This window comes from Natator depressus, chromosome 1, assembly GCF_965152275.1.
Source record: "Natator depressus isolate rNatDep1 chromosome 1, rNatDep2.hap1, whole genome shotgun sequence".
Classification (NCBI taxonomy): domain Eukaryota; kingdom Metazoa; phylum Chordata; order Testudines; family Cheloniidae; genus Natator; species Natator depressus.
The window spans coordinates 279,355,268-279,382,226 of NC_134234.1; the positions used below are offsets into that span (position 1 = coordinate 279,355,268).

General features: G+C 42.6%; 1 protein-coding gene across 2 annotated transcripts; it reads left to right on the forward strand.

Moving 5' to 3' along the window:
* The first annotated feature begins 13 nt into the window (after positions 1–13).
* KRR1 (KRR1 small subunit processome component homolog) lies at positions 14–26,959 on the forward strand. Of its 2 annotated transcripts, none has more exons than XM_074951427.1 (10): positions 14–62; positions 20,691–20,866; positions 21,187–21,321; positions 21,689–21,814; positions 21,909–21,992; positions 23,232–23,288; positions 23,858–24,028; positions 24,193–24,270; positions 24,405–24,498; positions 26,439–26,959. In XM_074951427.1, the coding sequence occupies exons 1-10, from the start codon at positions 29–31 to the stop codon at positions 26,579–26,581; spliced, it is 1,098 nt and encodes a 365-aa protein (XP_074807528.1). In that variant the 5' UTR covers positions 14–28; the 3' UTR covers positions 26,582–26,959. The 2 variants fall into 2 exon arrangements, with proteins under 2 accessions (XP_074807528.1, XP_074807517.1); XM_074951416.1 differs by lacking the exon at positions 14–62 and adding an exon at positions 16,332–16,447.

The window sequence follows — 26,959 nt, forward strand, 5'->3', positions numbered from 1 at the left end:
AACCAGGAACCAGGGGACCAGGAACTTTATGGAAGCATATGACACAGTGGAACTGGGAACAGGTAGGTGTCAGGAACAGGTAAGTATCTTCTGTCTTTCTTCCTCTCTGATATTACCACAAACAGACACAGACTGCCAGTGGAGCGGGAAGCACCTCGTATACTGTGCTGAGCCCTTATATATTGTGCTGAGCCCTTATATAGCCCGGCAGATTTTCCCCCAAGAGCAGGTGATCTTTCCTACGTTTTCCCGCCATTGTCCCTGTTACTAGGTAGAACTCTTCTAGGCTTGCCCAATCAGAGGTAAGGGGTAGCAAAAGAGTGCCAAACAAAGCAACAAGAAAGTGAACCGACATGGAGGCTGACAAACAACAAAACAAAAATGGTGGATAATCCCTGACACGCACTGACAATACAATTCATACAAGCTCTGTTGTTGAGGACGTGCACTACCAACGCAAAGAACCAAGTGCATGCGCACGCAACATAATCGCTGCGGTGGCTGTATGCCGACGTAAGTTAGGTCGACATAATTTCATAGTGGAGACATGGCGAAAGTTACGTACTGCTCAATGTGAGTAGGAGTGGCAAGATTTGGCCTTATGTATTTCAAAATGAATGTGAGTGATTCCACTGACTCTTTCTGATTGCACTGCTGTCCCAGTAAAATAAAGGGCATGTTAAAAATCAATTTCCCTCGCTCACTTCCCCACAGATAACAGACAAAAGAACTATTGCTAATTAAAATGCTTTATCTGTTGAAAAGCTTAAGCCATTCATCGGAGCAACTGAATTATACTGATGATGCAGAAAACTCAAATGAAGGGGAAATGACTTCATTATAAAATCCTAGAACAATGTGTCAAATCAAACTTTGTTCCCTAAAATCCTTCAAAGAAAAGACTTCTCAGTTAGTCACAGAACATAATATGGATACTCCTGAAATGTCTTCTGTTTAATGAGCAGCTGTTATTGGCTAACCTCATTTTAAATAAGAGAGAATTAATGCCAGCTGCAAAATTCATTCACTGGATAGTGAAACTTGTAGTTGGTATTATGCTTGCTATAAATATTTTTAATTAAAAATTTTCTGTCTGTTGAATTGGTATAATAGTAATGATGCTTAGTGAGAGTTATCAAAGTTCTAATGCGATTCTTCTTCATGTATAGCCGGGGCTATTTATTCTGCCATAATTTTGCTATAGTAGACATCTACACAAGATGCTTGTGAAAAAGATATGGGTTGTAAGCGCATATTGCAGATGTGTTTCAGGCAAATTTTCACAGGCATTATCCTGAATTCTTTAAAAATTATAAGCTTTCATGGGCTAAAACCCACCTCATCAGATGCATGGAGTGAAAAATACTGTATTTTTCACTCCATGCATCTGATGAGGTGGGTTTTAGCCCATGAAAGCTTATGCCCAAATAAATGTGTAAGTCTCTAAGGTGCCACAAGGACTCCTTGTTATTTTTACTGATACAGACTAACACGGCTACCACCCTTAAAAGTTATAGGGTCAGAGTCAGGTTATTTAGGTCTGACTTTGAAATCCAGAAAATAGATTATCATTTTTAAATATCTCTGGTATATTATATCCCACCATTGTCAATATAATTTTTAAAAAGGAAACAGTTTTGTGGGATCTAAAATATTTTGTGCTTTGTTACTGTAGAAAGAAGAGAATGAATATGGGAAATAACTTACTCTGGTTGTTAAACTGTACTAGATAGTGCCACCTTTCCCCATGCTGAGTAGTAATTTACTCCGTATTAAGATGCTACCTAATAGGGACTGCTCATTACGTTAATGTATCACTTGACATGAATAAGCGTGGCAGAATCTGGCTCATAAAGAGTGCTGACCTACAAGGAATTAAATGAAGCAGGACCATGCAGACCTGACCACCAAAGGGAATAAATTGGAGGTCAGTGGAAAAGGACAATGTGCTATAAAAAAGAGTGCTCATAAATCAAATACAATTGAGTGACTGAAAATAGCTCTTCAGCTACTTACCATGGTAACTAAGCAAATGCACTGATTTTTCTTTTTAAATCGGTGGGCCCAATTTTCCAATGGAATTACACTAGTATAAAACTGGAGAAACAGTGGTGAATTAAGCCCAGTGTTTAAAAACAGTATATTGATCTTCTTGGACATTTTTTTTTTAAACTTTTTAAATTAGTTTCATGCATTTATCATACCTGTTTTACCAGTCAAATTGTAAGTGAATCTGACCTAGCCAGTTGTACACAACACAAATTGCTAAGGGGTGCTGTGATGCTGAGGGGTGGGGTAGGGGGTGCTGTGAGTGTGGGGTAGGGGTGCCTTGGGGGTATTTGTCCCTCCTTTTTTAGGCTTTGTCTACACTTCACAGCTTTTAGCAACATGGCTGTGTCGTCACAGCCATGCCACTAAAAGTCGTGCAGTGTAGCCGCTGTTTGTCGACTCTCCTGCTGACAAAAAACTTCCACGCCCAACAAGCGGCATTTGTGTTGTCTGGCACTTGTTGCGGCAACATTTTTGTCTTTTGGGTGGGGGTGGGGGTTAACACCTATGAAAGACACAAGTTTTGTTGTTCAATTGCCAGTGTAGACATAGCCTTATAGTTTTAGTCCCCACTTTGAGAAGCATTGCCAGAAAAGTGACAAGCAGTCTAGTGAAGAAAGGAAACGCCATGCTGTTGTTTATTTTCTAAAATGTAGATTTTTGTCCCTGCCCTCTTCCTTGCCAAAGAATGGCAACTTAGCAGGTAATGGTCCATCAGCCTTGTTGACACCTGGCTGAGGTGTCAGTTTTCCCTGTGTCTCTGAGGAACTGGTTTTGACACTCCCCAGACTTATCTGGGAAACATACTTAGTCATGATTTCAGCTTATGTTCATAACTTTACACATAATGTTGCTATGTGCATTTTGCCATGATATTACTGATCAGCAACATATGAGTTTTTAAATGAGATCTCGCAAGGCATACCTTAAACAAACATTATTACAACACTGTGCAGGGTGTGAACACAGGTGTATTCTGCCACTGATTCCCAGCCCAAGGAGACATAATCATGCTACCTCTCATCAAGCTAGTGCAATAAAAGTAGAGTATAGCTGTGGCAGCATGAGCTGTAGGATGGGCTAGTCACCCCAAGTACATACCCAGCCAAGATCCTAGGTGTGTGAGAGACGGCCTTTGCCCTAAAGAGCTTGTGATCTAAACCTACTGTCTTGATATCTTCATCACTAATTCCCTCTGGATGGACCTCCTTCAGTTTGGTTTCATTTCTTTCACTCCACCAAAATTGCTGTTGCCAATGACCTTTTCCTGGCCAACGCTCTCATGGTCTATATCTACTACTTCTGCCTAAACTTTGTACTACTTCAACAATTTTTTGCTCTCCTAGTTTCTTTGGATGTTTTGTGTGTATTCTTCCTCTTTATTTCCCAGTCTATCAGCATGTTTCAAGGTTCAGCCTTTGGTCTCTCCTTTTTTTCTTTCTACGCTCGGTTTTCTAGGGGAACTTGCTCAATCTCATACATTCAGCTATCTTCTTCATGTTGCTAATTACCAAAGCTATGTTTCTTATTTTGTTCAGACTTTCATCTCAAACTGTCTTTCAGATGCCTCCACCTAGAAATGCCATGCCACCTCAACCTCAGTATGGCCAAGACTAAGTTTCTCACTTTTCCTTGCACAATCTTGTCTCTTCCTCCCTTCGCTATCAGTGTTGATAATCCCATCATCCTCCAAGTCACGTAGGCTCACAACCTCAATGGTAAATAGACCCTTCTCTATGTGAACAATAATTTCTAATGTTTAAGTTGGTTTAGTAGCGAGAAGTAACATGAATTATTTGTATATAATTTATATTATTGGTGGGTGATTGGTCTCCATTTCCATTTTTCGTAGGACAACAAGTAATTGGCTTAATTTGCAGCAAGGAAGCTATAGGTTAGATATTCTGAAAATCTTTTTAACTATATAAGGATAGATAAGCATTGGAATATGCTTCTGTGGGAGGTTGTAGAATCTCCATTATTTGAGACTTTTAAGAATAGGTTATGCAAACACCTGTCATGGATGGTTTGGTGCACGTGGTCCTGCTTAGCACAGATGCTGGACTAGAAGGCTTCTTGAGATCCCTTCCAGCCCAACCTTTCTGTGATTCTGTTTGTGGTGAACCACAATCTGCTAACAATGACAAAATGGCAAAGATAATGGGGAATAATGTGTGATCCTATAATAGAGCAAGTCTTCCCGTAATGTGAAAGCCTCACATTATTTGCTTATCCTAAACCTATCCTATACAGTACTGTATGTTTTTAGGCATTTCAACAGCTTTTCTTTTGGAATGCAGCAATGCTGACAGCATCATGCTGGAGCAATACGGTGTGCTCCTTACTTGACTGAGTTTGCAATGAGTACTATTATCTTCACCTACTGACATCTTGACAGATCACTGGATTCTAGCAACAAAGGTAGAAATTTGAGGAAGCCAAAGTAGTCTGTAATGGAGCAAAATAAGAGAGGAAAAGAAAAATGAAATAGATGACTTTAATATCTGTTTGAAAGAGTTGAGGGTATGTTCCCAGAATGATAGAGGGATAGAAAGAAGTTTTCTTGGTAGATGGATGGATGGCTGGCAGGCAGAGTTCCTGTCTGATTGTTTTAATACATTTTAGGGCACTCAGGCCCAGATCCTCAAAGGTATTTAAGCACCTAATCCAGTAGTGGGCAACCTGAGGCCCACAGGCAGCATGCAACCCATCAGGGTAATCTGTTGGCAGGCCGTGAGACAGTGTTTACATTGACCATCCGCAGGTACGGCTGCTCGCAGCTCCCAGTGGCCACGATTCACTGTTCCCAGCCAATGGAACCGTGGGAAATGGCGCGGGTCTCAGGGACGTGCTGGCCGTCGCTTCCCGCAGCTCCCATTGGCTGGGAACCACAAACCATTGCCACTGGGAGCTGCAGGCGGCTGTGCCTGTGGACAGTCAATGTAAACATGTCTCATGGCCCGCTAGCTGATTACCCTGATGGGCTGCAGGTTACCCACCATTGACATAATCCCATTGAAATAAATGGGAGTTAAGCACCTAAATATCTTTGAGGATTTGGGCCCCAGAGGTCTTGTATAGGTGGTTTATTGTTTGAATCAAAACAAATAAACTTAAACTGACAAGAGTATTATATGAATTTTCAGACTGAGAGATTATTTTCAGTGTGCATCTGTTCTATTTAACATTCCTTTATAGTCAGAAGAATATGAATGGTTCTAAATGGTATTTAGACAACCTTTGATTGCCATTTTATAAAATAAGTGAAAATTATAGGAGCCAGCAGATTTAAAGTGGCTATTATTTGCTCATGCTGTTGATTTCCCTTCCACCGTAAATTAGAAGAACAGAGCATAGCTGTAGCCAAGATAAAGTTGCAGAATTTTTCATCAGGTATATGAATCAAAAGGTAATATTGATTGTTTAATTATGTAGTAATGATCCAGGTGCAGAACACTTTATGGGGATTAATGACCATAAAGATGCAGTTAATGGCCTACCCCTTGAGCCATCAACACAAGCCACTTATTAATTCCGAGAAAGTGTATTGCACCACAATCATAACCTGCTGTTAAGAGCTAAAAATTGATTAAAACATAGGCATATGGATTTTTTTTTTTTTACTGATGTTAAGATTGAATGGGACTTGCATGGCATTTCTAGAGGATGCATGCCATGTACATTAGCTCATCTGATTGCTTGAATTATCTCAAAATCCCAAACTGTTCTTTTGGATCTGAAAATGTGATATGGGGAAGTGCCAAGTGGCTGTAGAGTTCTGTCTACAGGTTAGGAAATAATTACTGCACTGCAGAGTAAATGGGTACCAATAGCAATGGTCTGCTCTCTCTTTCATCACATACCCTGAATTGCACCTAAAGAAGGTTGCGCTGCATAAAAAAGAAAATATACATATAGGGCAGCGAAGGTCCTAATCCAGCATATCGTTTTAAGCAGATGTATGGATTCCTGTATGTGGATCTTTTTGGAGGTCTATATTACTAAAATAAATAACTTTAAAAAGGGGATATCATATTAAAGGCTGTCCCTAATGACATACTGGACCATTCTGACAATTAAAATAGTATAAATACTCAAGAAAAATATATTGTACAATATTAAACATGTACCTAAATTTATAAGAAAAATTATGCATGATGGACTAGCTCTCTCCTTACTTTCAAGCATTTAGGTTGTAATAAATTGTGATAGGCAAATACATTGTTGTCACTTAGCAACCTTTCCTGGCTTTTGAAATGAAGGTATTTTTTTCTGTGGTTTTTGGAGTTGTTACCTGCTTATTGTGACACTGCAACCCATATTCTTCACAGTGAGGAACAAAGACTGAACTTGGGGAAGTGCTGGACTCAGGCGAAAAGGATTTTTAGCCTGTGAATAGAACACCTGGGGATTCCAAGCTGTAACGCAAGTGCAGCTTGCCCCTTAAGAATTTGCAGTCTGCTTGTATCATCTCTTAGGGTGAGAATCTGCTATTCATATCCGATCCATGTCGTATATTAAGTTTAGTTTGCATTTTTTGTTTATTTTGTAGGTAATCAGCTTTGATCTGTTTGCTAACACTTATAATCAATTAAAATCTATCTTTTGTAGTTAATAAACTTGGTTTTGCTTTATCTAAACCAGTGTGTGGGAATCATAACTCAGGGGCAAAAGGCTGTTGCATATTCCTCCCCACATTGAGGGAGGGGGCGAATTTTATGAACTTACACTATACAGTTCTCTGTGCAGCGTAAGATGGTATAATTTTGGGTTTATACTCCAGAGGAGGTGCATGCCTGAGGAACTGTGAGTAGCTTTTCCGTGCAGGGGCTGGTCAGAGAGCCTGCTTGTAACTGCAGTTGGGTGTGTCCCTACCTGTATGTATGCTGGTAAATGTGCAAGCTAGAGGGCTCTGTAGCTTGTCACAGCATTACAGTGTGAGAGGGAGCCCAGGCTGGTGGGTCAGGGGGCTCAGTGGTACCCCAGTTTCAGGGCGTACCTGGGGAGAGCCCATCAGACTTCCTCTGTATAGTTAAACTAAGATATAATCTTTTTTTAAAATGGAATGGAGGATCACCAGATTATTACATTAACATGGGCAGCTTCCTAACTAGGCTTAGCAGAATTTGCTGCCTGGTTTTTATTTTGTTTGTTTATAATTTCAGTTGAAAATATCTGTTTTTATTTTTAAGCATTTTTTCTGATTTTTATAGATTTTAAATTTTCACAGTAGCAGAAAACTTTAGGGGAGCAGAGAATGTCCAGACAATAATTACTTATTGATGGCAGATGTTGAGATTCAAAAAGTTAAAGCTTTATAACCGTTACAACACAAATTGTCAGAGCATCACAATAACATATCAAAATATACAAATACCCTTGCTTAATTCAAACTCTAATACGTTCTCAAGCAGCATTTCTCTTACTTTTCTGTTCTGTAAATTTCAATTTTTATTGATAGAAATGTGTTTTTCATTGGTTTGTGTGTGTATGATAAAATCTGTACATTTACCCATAAAAAATTAATCCTTTAAAGTCTATTCGTAACTATAATAAGGGATCCTAAAAACCCTGTAACATCCAACAAGCTCCAAACGCTCACCACGTAGCCAAGTTAGCCAAGCATAGATGCGTAACACAGCTTACCTTCACTACCAGTTCTGGCGGTCAGTATTTAAAAAATCTTAGGAAAGTGTCAAACACACAATAAGACCTCAGGAGCTAAATCCTCAACTGTGCTGAGCTCATCCTCAGAGCGGCTGGTGGTAAAGGTGACTCGAAGATCCCTTTTCTGCTCCCCTAGTGCTGAAGGGCACTCCTTAGCATGTTAAGTTGTGCCAGTTGAGGCTTGGCCACAGTGTTGTGTGCTAAACTCCTGGGGTGGTTTCGGCAGGTGGTGCGGAGCTGTTACTCCAGTATTAATCCACCCAAGGATTCCCTATAATTGGAAAATTCTTATCTGCCCCTGTAGAGCAACAGTCCCGTTGCCACCCAAAGCAGCCAGAACAAGGGCCAGGCATGTGTCTCCAGGTTCCTTGGTGCCACAGTCAATGCCCAACTCACTTAATAATAGTTCTTTCTCTACCCCACACTGTGCCAAGTTATTCAACCTCTTTGCACCTTAGTTACTTCATCTGAAATGTGGCTAATATAATGCCTTTAACACAGCCAGTGCTCTTTCATTTGTAGATCCTGCAATACTTTACAAAGGTGGGGTAAATTAATTAATAGTAAGGTGAGTGTCGGTGAGGATATCCTGTGGTATCTGAAGAAAGCTTCCGGCTAACAGGAAGGCACTCTAAAACTATGTTAGTAGGTGCAGAGAAATTCCTATCTCCCTCAGACAATCTAGCAGGGGTGAGGTAAGAAGCTTCCCAATCTATTAAGAACACAATTATCATGCATTTCTAATCACTTGTAGCAGACCTTCAGAATTGGACAAAAGTGTGTTTCAAGCAATAGTATGGAAATATTAAAATCTATCCGATCCTTACATGGGAGAGCTCACTGGGGTCAGTCAAGGAAGAGCAGGGACTGTTCCCGAGGGGATACAAGTACTCCAAAAGGACTTGGAGGTGAGAACTTGACCCCATACACTCAACCCCACCTTGTACACACTGCGCAACAGCTCTGGACAGCGATGCAGTGTGGAGGTAAGTAAGCGGTACCCTACTACAGACTCCAGTAAATGATCAGTCTGTTTTCCCCAGGAGCTCAAGGAGGCAAAATGCCTCCTGGTGCTCATTCTGGAGCACTGCACCTTTCTGTGGGCTTTGCAATTTTCACAATCTACCCCGAAATGAGTGGGGACAGTGTGTACAATATCTCTATATAAATGCTTGTGTCCCATCACCCCAAACCTCTCAACCTTATGAAACTGTTCAATTTTGGTTGTGTGTAGGAGCAGTTGCTGTTTATATGGAGCATCAACAAAGGGAACTGAGTGTTTACTGCCACCTAATGGTAGAGAGGAAAAATAAATAACTTTTGATAGACAAAGCACATTAAACTACAAGAGAAACCCTTTCTGGGGCCCCCTTACTTTCCACTTTCTCCCTCACCAAACATCAGCCTAACTTGATCTGGCAGGTGACAGCTAGATTTAGTTCCCTTTGTAGCGTCGTCATGACACACGCAGGTTCATCGTTAGAGAAAATGTTTCACAGCAAGGCATTATAGCGTTCTATGTGCCCAGGGCACAGCTATGCTGCCTATGCAGCACTTCCATTCTCTAACAATGCACTGAATTTGCATTTGCATATAGTCTTGGGCTAGATCCACAAAGGGGACTTAGTCATCATACACATTGACTGCAGATGGGCAAGACAAACAAGGCTAGGTTTGCGGTGGGGTGGAGAACAGCTAACTACACTCAAGCTAGCCGCTGGCCTCTGTGTCAGCAGAGTATAGCTTGAGAAGAACTCCAGAGACACCACCAAGAAAAAGATGATCATCCAGCATGTACGCAGCATCCTTCACAGCTGCACAGGGGGCAGTCCTGGATGCCCCAGGCCTGGCTAGTTTTAGCACAATGAACCACTTCACACCTGAAGCTGTTAAGCTGGCTCCAGAGGCGGCATGGAAGCCCAAAACCAGAAAGTTCCTGGGAGAGGCAGCGGCTCTCTCCCAGTCTGCTCACCACAGCGAGCTGATGATGTCAGCTGGATGCAAAGTGTGCAGCACTGTCCAGACAGGATTTCTAATATGTAGTATGTGGCAGGGTACAACCTATATATCCAGTGGCAAGTGTGGCATTTGCTGTACCCTGGTGATCAGTTTATTGGCTGCATTCAGATGCCAGATGTTAAGAGGAGGAATATTAGCTAGGACTGGTGACTGTATAAGATTGGGGTATGTCTGCCCTATTTCTCAGCAGTTTGTCCTGAATTTGGTATTCTCAGTTGTGACCCACGGAGGCACGGTGACAACACACACAGAAAAACTTCACATAGAATGATAGCACATACAATCTAACAGGATATTAATGTTCAACAGATCAAGACTTTTAAAATGATACCACACAAGGCATATTTTGGACAAAACATATAATCATATCCCCATGCGGCTTCCAGGGTGCTACTTTGAGGTACAAAGTGTCACAGAGAATTTGAACCCAGGTCTCCCATTACTTGGGTGAGACCCTCTAACCACTGGGGAAATGGTTATAAAGGGGGGAGGGCAGCATCAGCTGTGTTTTGGGTGGGGCCCAGTGTGTTGTTAGGCAATCTCTGAGGCCTGTTCTACATTAAATCTTAAGTTGACCTAGCTCAATGGCTCAGGGGTGGAGGGGATGTGTGTGAAAAATTCATATCCTGAGAGATGTAGTTAAGCCAAGCTAAGCCCCAGTGCAGACACCACTAAATTGATGGAAGAATTCTTCCTTGACCTAGTTACCACCTCTCAGAGGGGTGGAGTAACTACAGTGATGGAATAACCCCTTCTGTCAACGTGGCAAGTGTCTACGCTACAGCAGCACATTTGCAGCACCATATATGTAGCATCTGTAGTGTAGACGCAGCCTGAGAATGCCTATCGGATCAGGTCCCGCAGACAACATAGGCAGGGCAACTCCTAGTTTGAGGACCCTACTGCAGCTTAGATGTAAGATAGGTGCCAGCTGTCAAGACTTAGGCGGTGATGCATGTGCTCTCTGGCAGATTTTTAGGCACCTGGGGACTTCATGAATGGAAACTTAGGTGCCTGGAGAATTTAGGTGCCCACAGTGTTAGGCAGCAACTGAGTGGAAGTTTTGAGGATCTGAATTTTCAACATAGGCACCTAAAGTGGCAGTTAAATGCCTAAATACCTTTATGGATCTAGCACTATTGATTTTTTTTTCCATCTGCATGTCTCAAATCACTTTTATAAAGGTGAATAAGCATTATCATTCCTATTTCACAGATAGGGAAACTGAGGCGTGAAGGTTAAAGTGACTTGCCTTAGGCCATGCATGAAGATAATGGCAGAACTGGAAACAAAACTGATTCCTACCCTGGGTGCCCCATCCTTTTGTCTGTTGTAGGAGACAATGGTAACCATTGAACTAACCATTTTTAATTACAGTACTGAATTTGCAACACAGCCATATTTAATTTTTATCTCAAAGTAATTTTAAAAATACAATTAATGTAATGTGTAAAACATTTTAACTGAATAATTTGGTGCTGAATATTTGTTTGCAGTCCCTCTTGTCACAAAGGATAAAATGAACATAATGGGTGAAGATGGCTGATTGCTTTTCAGTAGAGTTCAAGCTACTGATGTGTTCTACATGCAAATAAAGGATTGCTGTGTATCTGTTCAATATGCATAAAATAATTCACCACCCAGGTTTAGCAGGATCTGTATATTTCATCTTCACAGATGCAACTGAATATTCATACATGTATTTAAATATTACTATAGTGGAAGGTAATACAATGGAGCTGTAGCTTTTTCTCAGTCAGGAAGATGTTAATTTGTTTTAAAAATTGTTTAAGAGAAATTTCTGTTCTATATATTTGATTTACTTAAGAAAAGGAAATTGTAATAGTGCAGAAGATAGGCAAGCTCACATAACCGAAGTACACTGGCAAAGAAACCTCATTCACTGTGCTTCAGGTAATTGAGTTTTGCAGTATAACCTACAATAGGAATATGATCACCTGACCCATGAAATACTTTAAATTTCTTTTCATGTATAACCAGTTTGTCATCCTTGCAAAGAACATTATTTTTAACAATGTAGGTTTTCTGTGGATATATACTCTCTATAAATGACCACATAATGGAGAATAACAGGCATGTTCTTGCTTTTTTCCTTCTTTCAGAAAACTGACCAATTGTAGACGCAGAATTCAAATGACAGAGGCAGATGTTAGGAGGGTCTTTACTATGTATTATCTAAAGAACAGAAAAATATTCATCTGGTGAATCTTAAATTGCATTATTCAACTTAAAAATTGCATCACTTCAGGAACATGTTATATTTTCTTAGATACAAGCACTACCAAAATACCTCAATTCTAATTTTGGGGGCTGGGGGGTTCCCTTCATGCTGCATAACAGTAAGGCTGCCTTCAATGTTCCAAAACATGGACAGAAAACCTGCTGCACAAATAAATAAATAAATAAAAGAGGGTTATCTTGCATATTCCTCTCTCACCTCAGTATTCAAGTTTAAATTTCTTGCAGTTACCCTGGCTCCAATCACAAAGGAACTTAAATGCCTAAGTCCCAGTTCTAGGCTCCACGGTGATCCACAAAACTCCTGCCGAACATTGTAGGCACCTAATCTCACTCTGCACCTAAGTTTCTGCCTGTGGGCATGCATATGGTCACTAGGCTCTAGGCATCCAGTCAGCTATCTCCAGCTTAAGCCCCAGAACAATTCATGAAGCAGGGAGGACAGGTGTTCAGAAGCCTAAGTAGCATATGGGGCCTGATCCAGTAATCAAGTTCAGAGGTTGCCTACCAGCTCAGATCCAGTTCAAAATGTGGCTGCTGGAAGAGGAGGATGTGCTGCTACCACCCACCTTATAACTTTTAGTCCTGTGGTTAGAGCACTCATCTGGGATATGGGAGAGCTAGGTTCAATTCCTTAAATAGTCATTGGGCCAGAGAGAGAGAATGATTATGTAGACCAGTGGTAGGGGCACCTAACTGGGACACCTAGGGTCCAGTCTTCCTGCTCCAATCATTCTTCTGTTATTTATCCACAGTAGAACAGCTAAGGGAGCATCACATTAGAATATTCTATAGCTCAGTGGTTAGAGCGCTCTCTGAAGAGGTGGGAGACCCCTCTTCAAATCCTTTCTCCCCTTCAGGCAGAGCAGGGGAAGTGAACCTACATCTCAGGCGAGTGCTCTAACCACTGGGATAAAAGTTATAAGATGGGGGGCAGCACCATCTCCTCTGGCTATTTTGTGAGGAAGCAAGGCAGGCACCTAACTCAGTCCCTCAAGAAATAGTTGACCCAGGCTCTGAGACTTGCTGCCACTGGGACTTGTGTCTGCATTTCACATTGATTTTACTATTCCTCCCCTCCCCTACACACACTTCACTGTCAGGAACATTTGTACTTGTAGGCATGCATTTCAGGTCAAGCTTTCTAGTAAATTCAGAAAATCTGAATGATCTCTTCCTGAACGCAGTTGGGAACCTTTCTGATCACTTATTTTCTGACATCTCTAGGTTAATAGTGTGGGAGGGGGCAGTAATGAGGCATAAAAAACAAGGTGAGGGAGAGAAAAAGTGTGTGCACATTATAAAAAAAAAAAAGAGAGAGAGAATTTTCCACTTCACAGACATTGTGATACTGCTGTATCTCCTATTCCACGCTTAGGAAGATATTATGGTTACTGCATGGAATGGTGACTGTTAAGTTCTACACTTGTCCACTGTATGTGATTCATATGTAGTCATGAAACTGTGATACTCTTCTCTTTCCTCTGTACTGCACCTTTATGTTTCTAAGTTCTCTCCCTGGATGCACACTTTAGCAACCACTTTGTTGTCAGAGTTCAGACTGTCTGAAAAGTCCTGGTTTGTGCTCTCACATAGAGACTTCCTTCTTGTTGGTTCTTGTTTTGCTGGTTGGTTCTCAATCTAAAAATAAAGGTCATTCTGATTAAAATGATGTTTTTCCATCCACAGACAGCGAGCAGATATTTTTGGTCTGGCATGCATCCTGAATTATCAAGCACCTGACTACATGTATTGTAGTTTTAATAATGAGGTCAACATTGTTCTCTATCACTTTGAAACACAGCAATATATCAGTGCATGTTTGCATTAACTTTATTTTCACCTTTGTTTCTGGAGAAGGACAACTTCATGGGAAAATGTCTGCTACTGTGTATCCAAATTACAAAGTCACTTTCAAAGATCAGCAAAAACAACGAGGCGTCCTTGTGGTACCTTAGAGACTAACAAATTTATTTGGGCATAAGCTTTCGTGGGCTAGAACCCACTTCATCAAATGTATGGAGTGGAAAATACAGGAGCAAGTATAAATACATGAAAAGATGGAAGTTGTCTTACCAAGTGTGAGGTCAGTCTAAAGAGACAAATCAATTAACAGCAGGATACCAAGGAAGGAATTAATTAAGGTGGAAGTTAATTGAATTGGCCACGTTAGCACTGACCCTGCACTTAGTAAGGCAACTCCCATCTTTTCATGTGCTGTATATTTATACTGCTTACTGTATTTTTCACTCCATGCATCTGATGAAGTGGGTTTTAGCCCATGAAAGCGTATGCCCAAATAAATTTGTTAGTCTCTAAGGTGCCACAAGAACTTCTTGTTAAAGTTGCCGTTTTGACAACACTTCAGATTATAGGCCTCTGTCTTCAGGAGAGATACAGCACAGGCAACAGCTATGCTGGCTTGATCATACTACCCTGCGGAAATGCATCAACCATGATGACTCTGATCATTTGGCTGCAATACCCACATCCTGCAATGCTGCTGCAGTCAGTCATGCTGTTAGTCAGCAGCAATCCATTTGGTGGTGCTGCTGTCTTTTTCCATTTGTTTAGCTACACATATACAGGCATCAAAACCTGGGGCTATATTTTGATGACAGTATACTGATGGAAATTTATAACATGTATGTTACTTTTAAGGACTTAAATCTAAATCTGAAGATTACATCCTACCCTGTTGTGTGCTATTTCAAATGGTTTAGTACAGCATGTAGTGCACTGTGTACAGTAAGCATGTTACCAGCATGTGAAATTTAATTATAACTGTGTCAAAGACTAAGGTTATGTCTACACTACAGTCTATGTCGACAAAACGTACATCATTCAGCAGTGTGAATATTCCATCCCCGAGCGTAAGTTACATTAACATAAGCATTCATGTGCACAGAGCTATGTCAGCGGGAGGTGGGTTTTTTATGCCGATGGGAGACCTCTCTCCTGTTGGCACAGAGCTTCTTCAGTAGACACGCTGCAACAGCACAGCTATATCAGTACAGCTTTGCCACTGCAGCGCTGTCCATATAAATATACCCTAAGTGGAGTACTAGAATAGTTTAATCACATTTGGCAGTCCACCAGTCCCCACACTTTTCCAGTCTTTCAGGAAAGCAGAGTACATGAAGAGGCGTCATTTCGTTAATTAACTTTTATAGAGATAGCTGCATTTTCTTTTCTTTTTTTAATAGAAAATACCGTTACCAAAAAAACCCCACATTTTTTCATAAAACTTTCAATTATGTTAAAATCCTAAAATCCCTTTGGTTTATGTTTCTTCATTATTTTCCTCTCCTTTTTTAAAAATAAAATTTTATCAATTTTTCTCATCAAAAACTATTTTTGATTTTTAAGTTTCAGGGTGGGGGGAAACACCCTTTTTTTAAAGCACTCCTGCTCTTTTATTTTCATTAGTGACTTATTTTCATGGTTTGTAGCCCAGTAGAGTATTCACAGTGTAAAAGGTATTTATCCCCTGGAACAATAACTATTGCAAGTGTGTGTTCATTTGCTTTACTTTTCCTATGAGGCCTTCAGAGGTTCCCAGAAAAGATAAACATGGACGTCAACAACTTCAGGATTAAATGCAAATTTGTCTTCAATTCCTTGACTTCACAGGGTTACCAGCCCTCCAGGACTGTCCAGGAGTCCCTGAGAATTAAAAACTAATCTTTGATTAAAGATTATGTCCTGTGATGCAATCCCAGCGATACGTGTCACCAAAGCTGGCAACCCTTGTAATTTCTTCTCTGGCGCTCAGCTCAGCAACCTTTCTTCAGCATTCTGGGTCCAGGGAAAGAGAGATAGACTGTGGTTCCTTGGCAGGGCTTGGATATTACAGTGCTGGGGACCCAACAAACACCTGGCTACCCTGGCGAGAACCTCCATGTGCAAAGCAACAAAGGGGAGGGATAGCTCAGTGGCCTGCTAAACCCAGGGTTGTGAGTTCAATCCTTGAGGGGCCATTTAGGGATCAAGGGCAAAAATTGGGGATCGGTCCTGCTTTGAGCAGGGGGTGGCACTAGATGACCTCCTGAGGTCCCTTCCAACCCTGCTATGCTGTGAAAGGCTGGGCTGGGCGGATGGATCCGGTGCTTGAGGCAGGGCGCCCACAATATCCCAACAAGGGCGCCGCGCTCCCGCGGCTGCAGCGCGCGAGACCTCAGCCGGCCCCCGCCCGACTCCCGAGGCTGCCGTTGCCAAGCCTGCGCGCAGCGCGGGGCCGGGGGCGACTACAGGCCCCAGCATGCAGCGCGACGGGCCTGGCCGCAGGATCGTCGCGACCACGCGTCTGCGGGGAGGAGCCAGGGCCGCACAGAGCGTCCGTTCGTGCGTCGGGTGAGAGGTCAGGCCGGTGGCGGCAACATGGCGGCCGCCAAGAAAGCAGAGAGCGGCCAGGTGGCTCCGGCGTCCAAGGACCGGAGCAACAAAAAAGCCGGTAAAGGGGAGCCTCGCGGCGGGCCGGTTAGACGACTCGGCCTGGGCTCCGCGCGCCGGCCTGGGACCCCCCCCCCGCGCGCGCGCGTCCGTGAGTGGGGAGCGCGTTACTGCCGCCGCCGCCGCCGCCGCCTCGTTCTGGGGGCCAGTGCGCGTGCTCGCCCCTGCGGGCTGCGGGCAGGGCTGCGCTCGCGCTCATCCCTGTGTGCCGGGTGGGGGGAAGGGCGAGCTGCAGCCTGTTGGAAGGCAGCTGGGGTGAGCTGCACATGGAGACCTGAAAACCTGCAGCCCCACCCCGTGGGGTGCAGCCCGGATCCGCCGTCTGAGCCAGCCCTGCTCGCCCCCGTCCCCTGCCGGGCGAGCCCTGGCCCACCGCACCTGGCGCGGGCTGGGGGAGGCGCCTGTGAAGTGCAACATGCACCCCTGGCCTGTGCTGCTCTGGGACCTCTCCTGAGCATCGGTGGTGAGATGCCAGGTGTTGGGCCTGCCCATGGCATGCAGGCAAAGATTCAAGGGGTGGGAGCAATACAGTAGGCGCTTACATTTCAGTGCTCGTTTGCTATGTTGCTCCTCAGCGGCGGTTGCTGTTAAGGGGACTATTGTCTGACCAAAGCCGTATGAAGGGTTAAGGGTGTTTCACCCTGGTGGGTGTGGGAACCCCAAGTCTTGGGCGGAATGGGGCAGGGGAGCCCCTAGTCAGCAAAACGGCTGCATGAGCCCGGCTGCTGGGGACAAGCTGCAGATGCGCCTTCTGGCGGCTTCATGCTCCACCCTGGCATGGGGATGGCACTGTGTGTAGCCTGCAATAGGAGGAAGAGGGAAAGGGGTGTCCCCTAGCATGGACAGCAGAGAGGCCCCACAGGGTAGTGCCCTGGGAAGGGGGTCACCTGATACGCCCCACTGCAGTATAGCAACCCTGTAGTGCAAAACAGTATACCCACACCTCACCACTGGCAATCGAAATGGAGGGGACAGTTCAGTGCACGGGGGAGGGGGGTCCCCTGATACTCCCCGATACTCCCCACTGCAATATAGCAGCCCTCTGCTGCTCTCAAGCCAGATGCTGAGGAAGGGAGGAGGAAACATTCCAGCTGCATCTCTGTGCTCCTCTGATCCCACCCCCCTCAAAATTTCTCTCTTTCAGACCTTCCCCCCTACACATGCTCTCCATGCAGGCTCTGTCAGGCAGGGCAAGTGGACAGGGCTGTGTGCCCTAGGGCTGTGTGCCCTGGAGCTGTGCTGAAGGGCCAGGGTGAGTCGGGGACTGGAAAGATGCAGTTTTGTGGGGCAACACCCCTACATGCCTCTGCATCTCCGCCCCTGGATGTGACATCACAACGTCACAAATGTTGCTCTTATGTGGCAGTTACGTTGCTGTTACCAACTGGACAATTCACAGTGGGGAAAGTGTTCCCAGGGGAAATGTTGCTTGTAAGCAGTGGTTGCTCTTACAAGGTGTTTGTACAAACAAGTGTCTACTGCACATCCATTTGGGGCAAGTGTAAGCCAGAGTCACAGTGGCACTACACTTCTGTAGTCGTGCCAGGAATGGGACATGACATAGAATGAGTGTGCACACTACTTTACCAGTCATTGGTGTGGTAATGATACAGGGCTATAACTGGTCCAGGGTTGGTGGCTAGTAGGGATGCTCAGTGTAGGGTGGGCATTGATGGCTTCCTGTTTCTGTTCTCTCAAAAAATAATAAACAGAATAAAATCAAAATGTGCAGCTGAATCCCCTCACCCCAGTTGCTTCTCACGCAGACATCCCCAGATAACATTTATAGTGACTGAGCTTTGTCTGGGGTCGGGCCCCAGGGGTGTATCACAGACCATGTCTACATTTACACAGACTATGTTTACATTTATCTCTACCTATGTAGCTCCATATAGGGTTTCCAGATGTACTAACTGAACACCAAAAGTCTGGTTACTGTGGGCGGGGGGGAGGGTGCCAGGTCATGAACCCATGTCAGCCCCTGCTCAGCCAGGGCTGCCTCCTATGTGCATGTCATGGGCAGGCAGGCAGCAGGCTCCACGTCAGGCTGCTGGTCCCATCCCAGCCCCAGAGCAGAGGGGTTCAGCTGGTGGAAGAGGAAGGGAGGTGGAGAACAGTGAGCAATGTGGGGAGGGGAGAGGAGTGAGCAGAAGGCAGGGCCTCGGGGGAAGGGGAGAGGCCTTGGTGAAGGGGCAGGGCCTTAGGGGAGAGGTGGGACAAGGGGGGGTGGTCTGATTTTCAAAAATTAGAAAGTTGGGAACCCTGGCTACCCACTGCAGTGAAAGGCTCTGCCGGGGGAAGCAGGGCTGCCTCTCCCCTGCCAGAGCCTTTCACTGTGGTGGGTAAAGGCTCTGGCAGCAAGGAGGTGACAGGACACTACACAGATAAGAATAGCAGTGTAGACATGGGATGCACTGTTGGGGCACATAGAGAGCCATGCAGAGGGTTAGATACACTGAGTTCGGGCATATAGGGCATTCTACTTGCTGCAGCTGTGCCTCACCATCTCCCCTGCTATTTATACCCATGCTAGCTGGGTGTGCTGTGTCTGTATTCTACACGCCACTGTAAGTGTAGATATACCTTCAGATCGTATGATGCCAATAGTTGGTTACAGAGAAAGGAAGCAGGGTTGGCACATGGAGACTAATGGATTTTCTGTCTTTCAAATAATTCCTTGTTACTTGTAAACAAATAATGCCAAGAATTTCAGACATAAATGAGCCAAGAATTATCCAGTCCTCTGTAAACTAAATGTTAGGGGTGAAGGGCTGTCTTTAATTATTTTGCATTACTGTGTGCTTTCTGTTTTCATTTTAAAACTAATCTTTTCTCCCTCATTTATACCAATTATTTCCCGCTCCCACTGTGGTGTGGTGGTGGTCATCTTTGCCAAGCATTTGGGAATACAGTTATTTTTTGAAGTATTTTAAAACAAAAGTGCCTAGTTTTGCAAACTTAGGGCAGGTCTACACTAGAAGCTCTACATCAGCATAGTTGCAGCACGTCTGGTGAAGATGTTCTGTGCCGACCGGAGAGCAGTCTCCTGTCAGCACAATTACTCCACCCCTGAGAGAGGCAGAAGCTATGTCAGTGGGAGAGTGTCTCCTGTTGATGTAGCACAGGTGTGGACAGCACTTAGGTCTCTGTATCTTGCATCACTCACGGGGGTTTCTTTTACAGCCCCCTGAGCGACACAAATTAGATCGACTTAAGTAGTAGTGTAGACCTACCCTTAGTCACATACATAATATTTAGCAATGCAAGTAGTCTCATTGCCAACAAAGATAACAGGTGTGACTGCTAGAGTTCTGTTGCACCAAAATTGCTCCAATTATGAGGAACTTCTGATAATGTTGGTATGAATTATTTTGTAACATTAAAGTGAGGTGCTTAAGGGCAGATTGTCCTTTCCACCTGCCTCTCTAAATCACTCCAGATAATAAAGAGATGTTAAGTTACTCAGTTTGAATAACACTAAATAGCTCTACTCCCAACTAAATAATTTTATTGTGGATTCCCACTCCTCAGAGCTCACCCTAATGACTAAATAAAAATTAGACCTCAAATGTCTGTCACCAAATCTTATTTTCTTGTTGCCTGCACAGAAAAATGTCTAATAACTACACACTGTCATTAAACTTGTCTGCCTGGTAATCATTTGTTTTTATTATAATGTCTGCTAAGCATAACAAATATATCATCTGTGCAACAAAATGAAACAGTTTGAATCTTTCATAATATTTTTATTAGAATTAATCATTATGGGAGTTGGATGGCTCAAGTGATTGGTAATGGTATGTGACATTTCTCTGCTCGGGCTCCAATTCAGCAAGCAGTACCACTTGAAACCTGAAAGTTGTTTGGTGTCTTATATGAAATGAATTATTAGGTTCAGTCCATTTTCTAAAGAGCAGGTGTCCCCATCAATAGAATCCCCATCAGGCTTTATTAGTGCCCATGTCGGCCTCCATGCTGAGACTACCAAAGATTGAAGCCTCTCTTATCCATGGGTCTGCATTGCCACTGACCTTCCTTATCTGCTCCTTGAATAAATAGAGGAATTTAAGATCTGCCTTTCAATATTCTTGTACATCTTGTACTAAGCACTCCTCTAAAATCAGACCCACCCACCCCAAGATTTAGAACTGTTAATCTAGTTCCTTTTGTAATCATTAAATGGGAAAAAAGTCATTGTTGGAGAGAGAAGCACTCTAATGCAAGTGAATTTTTATTTGTAACAGTAAATGAGTCAGAACTTCTCACTGTTCCTGATGGATGGAAAGAACCAGCCTTTACAAGAGAAGATAATCCTAGAGGGCTTCTGGAAGAAAGCAGCTTTGCAACTCTGTTCCCGAAATACAGAGAAGCTTACTTGAAAGAATGTTGGCCACTGGTGCAGAAAGCCTTGAATGAACATGTATGAATAATTTCTACATATACATTAAGTAAACTTATTTTATACCATTTCAAAGATTTATTACACATAATGTTAATTATTTAAAGCAAAATCATACAGGAAAATGCACTATTTTCACAATAGTTTAAGTATATATTTTTTAATAGGCTAACTCATATTTTAAGAATTTAGAATGGAATCCTGCACTCTTATTTTAATTTATTAAGTTGGAAGTCAGTTTAGAAATCAAACCTGCACAGCGTAAAAATAGTAATGTTTTATTCTGACAATTGGTTACGTGTGATTGACCATTGTTTTTAATTTCTTTATAAACATTGCAGCATGTGAATGCGACGTTGGACTTAATTGAAGGTAGTATAACTGTCACAACAACTAAGAAGACTTTTGATCCATATATGATCATCAGGGCAAGAGACTTAATAAAGCTTTTAGCAAGAAGTGTTCCATTTGAACAGGTTTGTAGCTAAAGCCACTAATTTATATCAACTATTTAGTAGGTCCATTTTAATATTGCATTTATCTGTATTAAATTATGTTAATTTTACATGCCTATTTTGAAAGAAGTTTATGATTTTCAAGTAAAGTCAGTTGGAGAGAATAAAATACAACTTTCAAAAGAAAAAATACATCTGGGAATACTGAAACTGTGCTTAAACCAGAGTGACAGACTACATTGTTCTGTTGACTTTCATTTAGTAACAAGTAATGAGTTTGTGCTTTGATTAGTTTTATCACAATGACACAGTGCTGGAGGTAGTGCTGATTGCCTATGTGTTTGCTCTTCTCTTTTATTTTTAATATAGCTTTGATTTTCCTTTTTAGGCAGTACGCATCCTTCAGGATGACACTGCATGTGACATCATTAAAGTAGGGTCTCTAGTGAGAAACAGAGAGAGATTTATAAAAAGAAGACAAAGACTCATTGGGCCAAAAGGATCCACTCTGAAGGTACATCTTACAAGTGTAATAATCAAGATCTTAATTATGTGAAGTCGTTTATGTAAGCACCAATTTATACTTATTTATTCCCTTTTTTGTGTAGGCTCTGGAACTGTTAACAAACTGTTATATCATGGTTCAAGGGAACACTGTTTCAGCTCTGGGACCTTTTAATGGGCTAAAAGAGGTGAGAGAGACAGAACTCACTTGCTTTTTTTAATAGATCCCTAACACCAGCCCTGCCCTGCCCCGCCCCTCCCCACCCCCACTAACCTTCCAGCTACGATCCAGCTCCTACCCACCCCCAGCACCTAGCTAGCACGTAGATACTTCCAAGACAACTCTCCATCCCAACAACCTCAGTGTTCTTTAAGCCCTCCAGCACCCACCCACTTACCGACCAACCCAAGCGTCCCTAGATAGCCTCCATCTGACCTACCCCAGTACTCACTCACCTTCCATGTGCTATCCCTGCCATTACTTGGGGCACAGTGTGTTCAACCATCAGGTGAAGTTGATAGTTATATTCAAATTATTTTTTGGCATGCACATTAACTCATTGAATAATTCGCATGACTGTCACACATGGATCAGCTCTAAACTTGACCCCTTCGTGCTTTTAGTGGTCTGACTGCAGGAAAGGTAAGTGGGTTAACCTACGTCATACGCAGTAGGAGTAGAAACAATGCAGAAATACATGAGTTTCATGAGGATGGAAATACTGCTCTAAGACATTTGCTTATCAAGCTGACCAACACTGTCTCATTGTTTCCTTGTACTTCCCTGTCTTTTTGTCTGTCTGCATCCATATATTGTCTCTTACTTAGTGTGTGAGCAACTTGGGGCCATCCTTTTGTTCTGTGTGTGTTCAGCACCTAGCTCCGTGCTCTCCTGGTCCATGGCAGGGGCTGCTAGAGGCTACAGTAATACAACCGATAATAATCAATATAAAGGTATATGAGTAACAGTATTTTTCAGCGTCAGTGAAATTGGTTTCACTGTCAGATTGAGTGCTGTTTTGAGCTGCAAACTTTGCAGGAGAATGTTATAAGCAGTTGTTTCCACTGGAATTATAACACAATTCCGTGGAAACCTTTCTGTTGGTTATGGGTATTGTGATCCATTTGTTTTATAAAAATCTAAATTTGGTGGTAAATTTGACTTGATTGTGCCTCTTTAAACTGAAGATACCACTTAAAAATTTAAAAATCATATTTCTATCCGAAACTTTTTTACTTTTGTTATGGGGAACTAATAAGTAATTAGTTTTACGATAACTAATTCAAAAAGGTTTAGAAAAAAATATTTCTCTAAAGGTCCTCTTGTGCAAAGGAGTTTGAAGAAAATGTATATTTAGGACTTTCATTTACGATAATTTAGAATAGTGATTGCGTTTTCCCTTCCCTTGGCTTTTTTTTAAACCTAGGTTAGAAAAGTGGTCCTGGACACTATGAAGAATATTCATCCCATATATAACATAAAGGTGGGTGTGGTCTGGTGTATTACATTAAGGCTAGTACATTACTGTGCATTTTGTATGGGGTTGCATCTTTGCGTATTTTTCTGTATTAGGGTATGTTCCTTGTCACAAGCCACCTTAATTTATAAAAGGCTATATCAATTAAGTATTCCTGTGATACTTTATTTTGAGGGTTTCTCCTATAATGCAATTTTTTAAAGAAACTTTTACAGTATATTGCTTTGAATATACTTCTGTGTATTAGGGTACACAATCATTGTAATCATAACAGTACCTGACAAGGCACCAAAGGAAAAGTGCATATCCATCTACATGTCTCCATGATTAGCAGCTTGATACTCATTAATATAATATCAAGGCAGCTTCCCTGGTACTGTTAATGTCTCTGAGCCCCTGTAGAACGAACTCCTTGAGACATAATTACCTCACATGTTTGACTACTCCTGCTTAAACCACCCAGTTTCCCTGTGAGTGTAGGTGATTCACTATACATTTAAATAACTGGACTTAGGAAGTATGTCAATTATATGTTTTAACTAATATTTCTTTTTAATATTTTGAAATGATTGAAGACTCTCATGATTAAACGGGAGCTGTCAAAGGACCCTGAACTAAGAACACAAAGTTGGGAACGATTTTTGCCTCAGTTCAAACACAAGAACTTGAACAAACGCAAGGAGCCAAAGAAGAAAAATGTTAAGAAGGAGTACACACCTTTCCCACCTCCGCAACCAGAAAGCCAGGTCAGTCTAAGCCTCGTATAATTCTGTAGGAAAGATAAAAGGTCCTGAAATCTTGCTCGTAAGTAATTGGGAGCATTAATCAGTTGATGCCAGATGCTTTCCTCAGTATCTGTCTCTAACACATAGCTAAAGACTCTCAGGAATCATAAATGTGTTTTTTACAGGTTGATAAAGAATTGGCAAGTGGTGAATACTTCTTGAAAGAAAGCCAGAAGAAACGAAAGAGGGTGGAAGAGATAAAGGTAAGGCAGTTCTGATTTGTTTCAGTCTTCAGCAAAATGAAAATGGGTTGGTTTTTTTTTGTTTTCAATATGACTCTCATTTTGTCTAATGTGACTGGTAAGTCAGGTGTTTGACCTTTTGTTTGTAATTTTAGGCAAAACAAGCAGAAGCCATTAATAGGAGACAAGAGGAAAGAAATAAAGCTTTTATCCCTCCCAAGGAAAAGCTTGTTGTAAAACCTAAAAAAGGTAATGTTTGTTTTCTGTCTTTAGAATCCTTTCCACTGTTTGTTTTTTGTTTTTTAAAGCTACTGTTCCTTTGGTTGGTGGCTATTTAGCCAACCAAAGTGTATGGAGCATTAAGTATGAAATTCACCTTGTGGGTGAGGAGGTTCAGTGCAAGGCCCCCTTGCTATTTAAGTCCATCAGTAGAGCTGCATGGGGCAACGGAATAGGTGTAGCAGCCCACAGCAGTGCTGCCTTTGAATGTTTAGTGTAACAGAGTGTTGACTCTAGAGAGTGACATTGGGAGAAAAGCCAGAGAGGGCCTACTGGATCATCAGGTACGCAGAAGGTGTGTTTGCTACTTCAGGCTGTGGGCTAGAATAGGAGCTGTGAAGGTCTGTTTATTTTTCCACTTTAACAGTTTCTTTAAACTTAAAGAAAAGATGAACTTGCTAATCATACTTGGTTGATGTTTGAGACATAAAGACACTACTTAGAGGGGGAAACTGAGATGCTGAAAAAGTATCCCATCCTGACCTGGAACTAAAGGTCTGACACACTACCATTTTTTGCGAATTGACAATCGGGGGGGGGGGGGGGGAGGGATATTTGTTGAGATCAATCGAAATGTTTGTTTCAATATTTTTGAAACTTTTACATTTCAACCTTCTTTATTTTTAATATTTTACTACGATGACTTCGATTGCTAAACAAAAAGTTGTTTTTGACTGAAAATCAGAATTTTTTACTTAGAAAATGTTGAAATGGGACACTTCTGGCAACTTTGAAACTTTTTCCAACAAAAAATGCAGAAACAAGAATTTCATCAAAACCAACCCTTTTGTACAGTTTGGTTTTGACAAATGGGCATTGTTCTCATGAAAAAAGATTTTGTCAAAAAATTCTCGACCAGCTCTACTTTTACCTATTGTATATACTTTAATGTAAATCTCTCAGCCTTCCAAAATAGATTACAAAAACATTTTTGAAGCTAAAGAGAAGAACTGAGATCCAAAAATGTCAGCTCAAGTCTATGCTCTAGTACAAGGGTGGGTAAACTTTTTGGCCCGAGGGCCGCATCAGGGTTGCAAAACTGTATGGAGGGCCAGGTAGGGAAGGCTGTGACTCCCCAAACAGCCTGGCCCCCGCCCCATATCCCACCTGTCCAACCTCCCCTGCTCCCTGTCCCCTGACTGCCCTTTCCCGGGACCCCCCCCCCTCCACTCCCCCTGGGACCCCACTCCCTAGCCAACGCCCACTGCTCCCCGTCCCCTGACTGTCCTGACCCCTATCCACATCCCTGCTCCCTGACAGGCCCCCTGGGACTCCCACACCTATCCAACCCCCACCCCATCCCCTGACCGCCCCCTCCCCCCGAACCTCTGCCTCATGCAACAGCCCCCTGCTCCCTGTCTCTTGACTGCTCCCCAGTCCCCCCTGCCCCTTATCCAGTCCCCCCACCCCCTTACCATGCCTCTCAGAGCGGCAGGACTGGCGGCCGTGCCGCCCACGCGGCAGCACGCCTACGGAGGGGGGACAGCATGGGAGGGGCCGGGAGCTAGCATCCCCAGCCAGAAGCTCAAGGGCTGGGCAGGACAGTCCCGCGGGCCGGAGTTTGCCCACCTCTGCTCTGGTAGGAAGTAGCTTATGTGAGATAACACTTGATCCTATCTCATGATTTCTGCCCAAGAGGGAGGTGGGGGCAGGAAATCCCAAGGTCCTGGTTTATATGTGATATTAAAACCCTTTTTATTAAAATCACTGCTCGTAAAGGCCACTGGCTGGGGAATACAAAAACACACGTGCCCACCTGCCTTCCCCCCATGTCTCTTTCTATGTCCACTGTTAGACATAGCTCATTGTGTATAAACATGGAATCATTTTGTAGACTGTTTCCAGTAGATACTGGGAAAAAAATCAAAAGGGATGTTTCTCATATTTGTATGTTGGTTTTTATTGTATAGCTTCTACTGAAACAAAAATTGATATAGAAGCAATCAAGGAAAAGGTGAAGAAAGCAAAGAAAAAGAAGCTGGGAGCACTTCCAGTGGAAGAAGTTAAATTAAAAATTGCAGCAGATGAGAAGAAAAAGAAGAAAAAGAAATGATTTGTGAGCTGGAACACTTGCATTTCTTTTACACTTGCAAAGGAACTGTTTTCGTACTTTGAAGATTTAAGACTTGGGGTTATCAGCATTGCCATACTGCCAGTGAACACTGATGAAAAGATTAAAAAACAAATTCATGACAACGAGAATATGTTGGGGATTTGTGGACCTAAATAAGCAGTGTAAAATCCTTGGAACTTGTAAAGAAAATAATTTGGTATGCTCTCTGTCACATCCTAAACAACTGAGAACGTACAATAGTATCTTTTCACCATTCACATCGTATGTCTGAGAGTGATTAGGAGTTTTAAACCTTACGTGAGGGTTTTCAGTTTTGCATAATACAAAACACATATTGGGGAAGGGGGGTTGGCCATA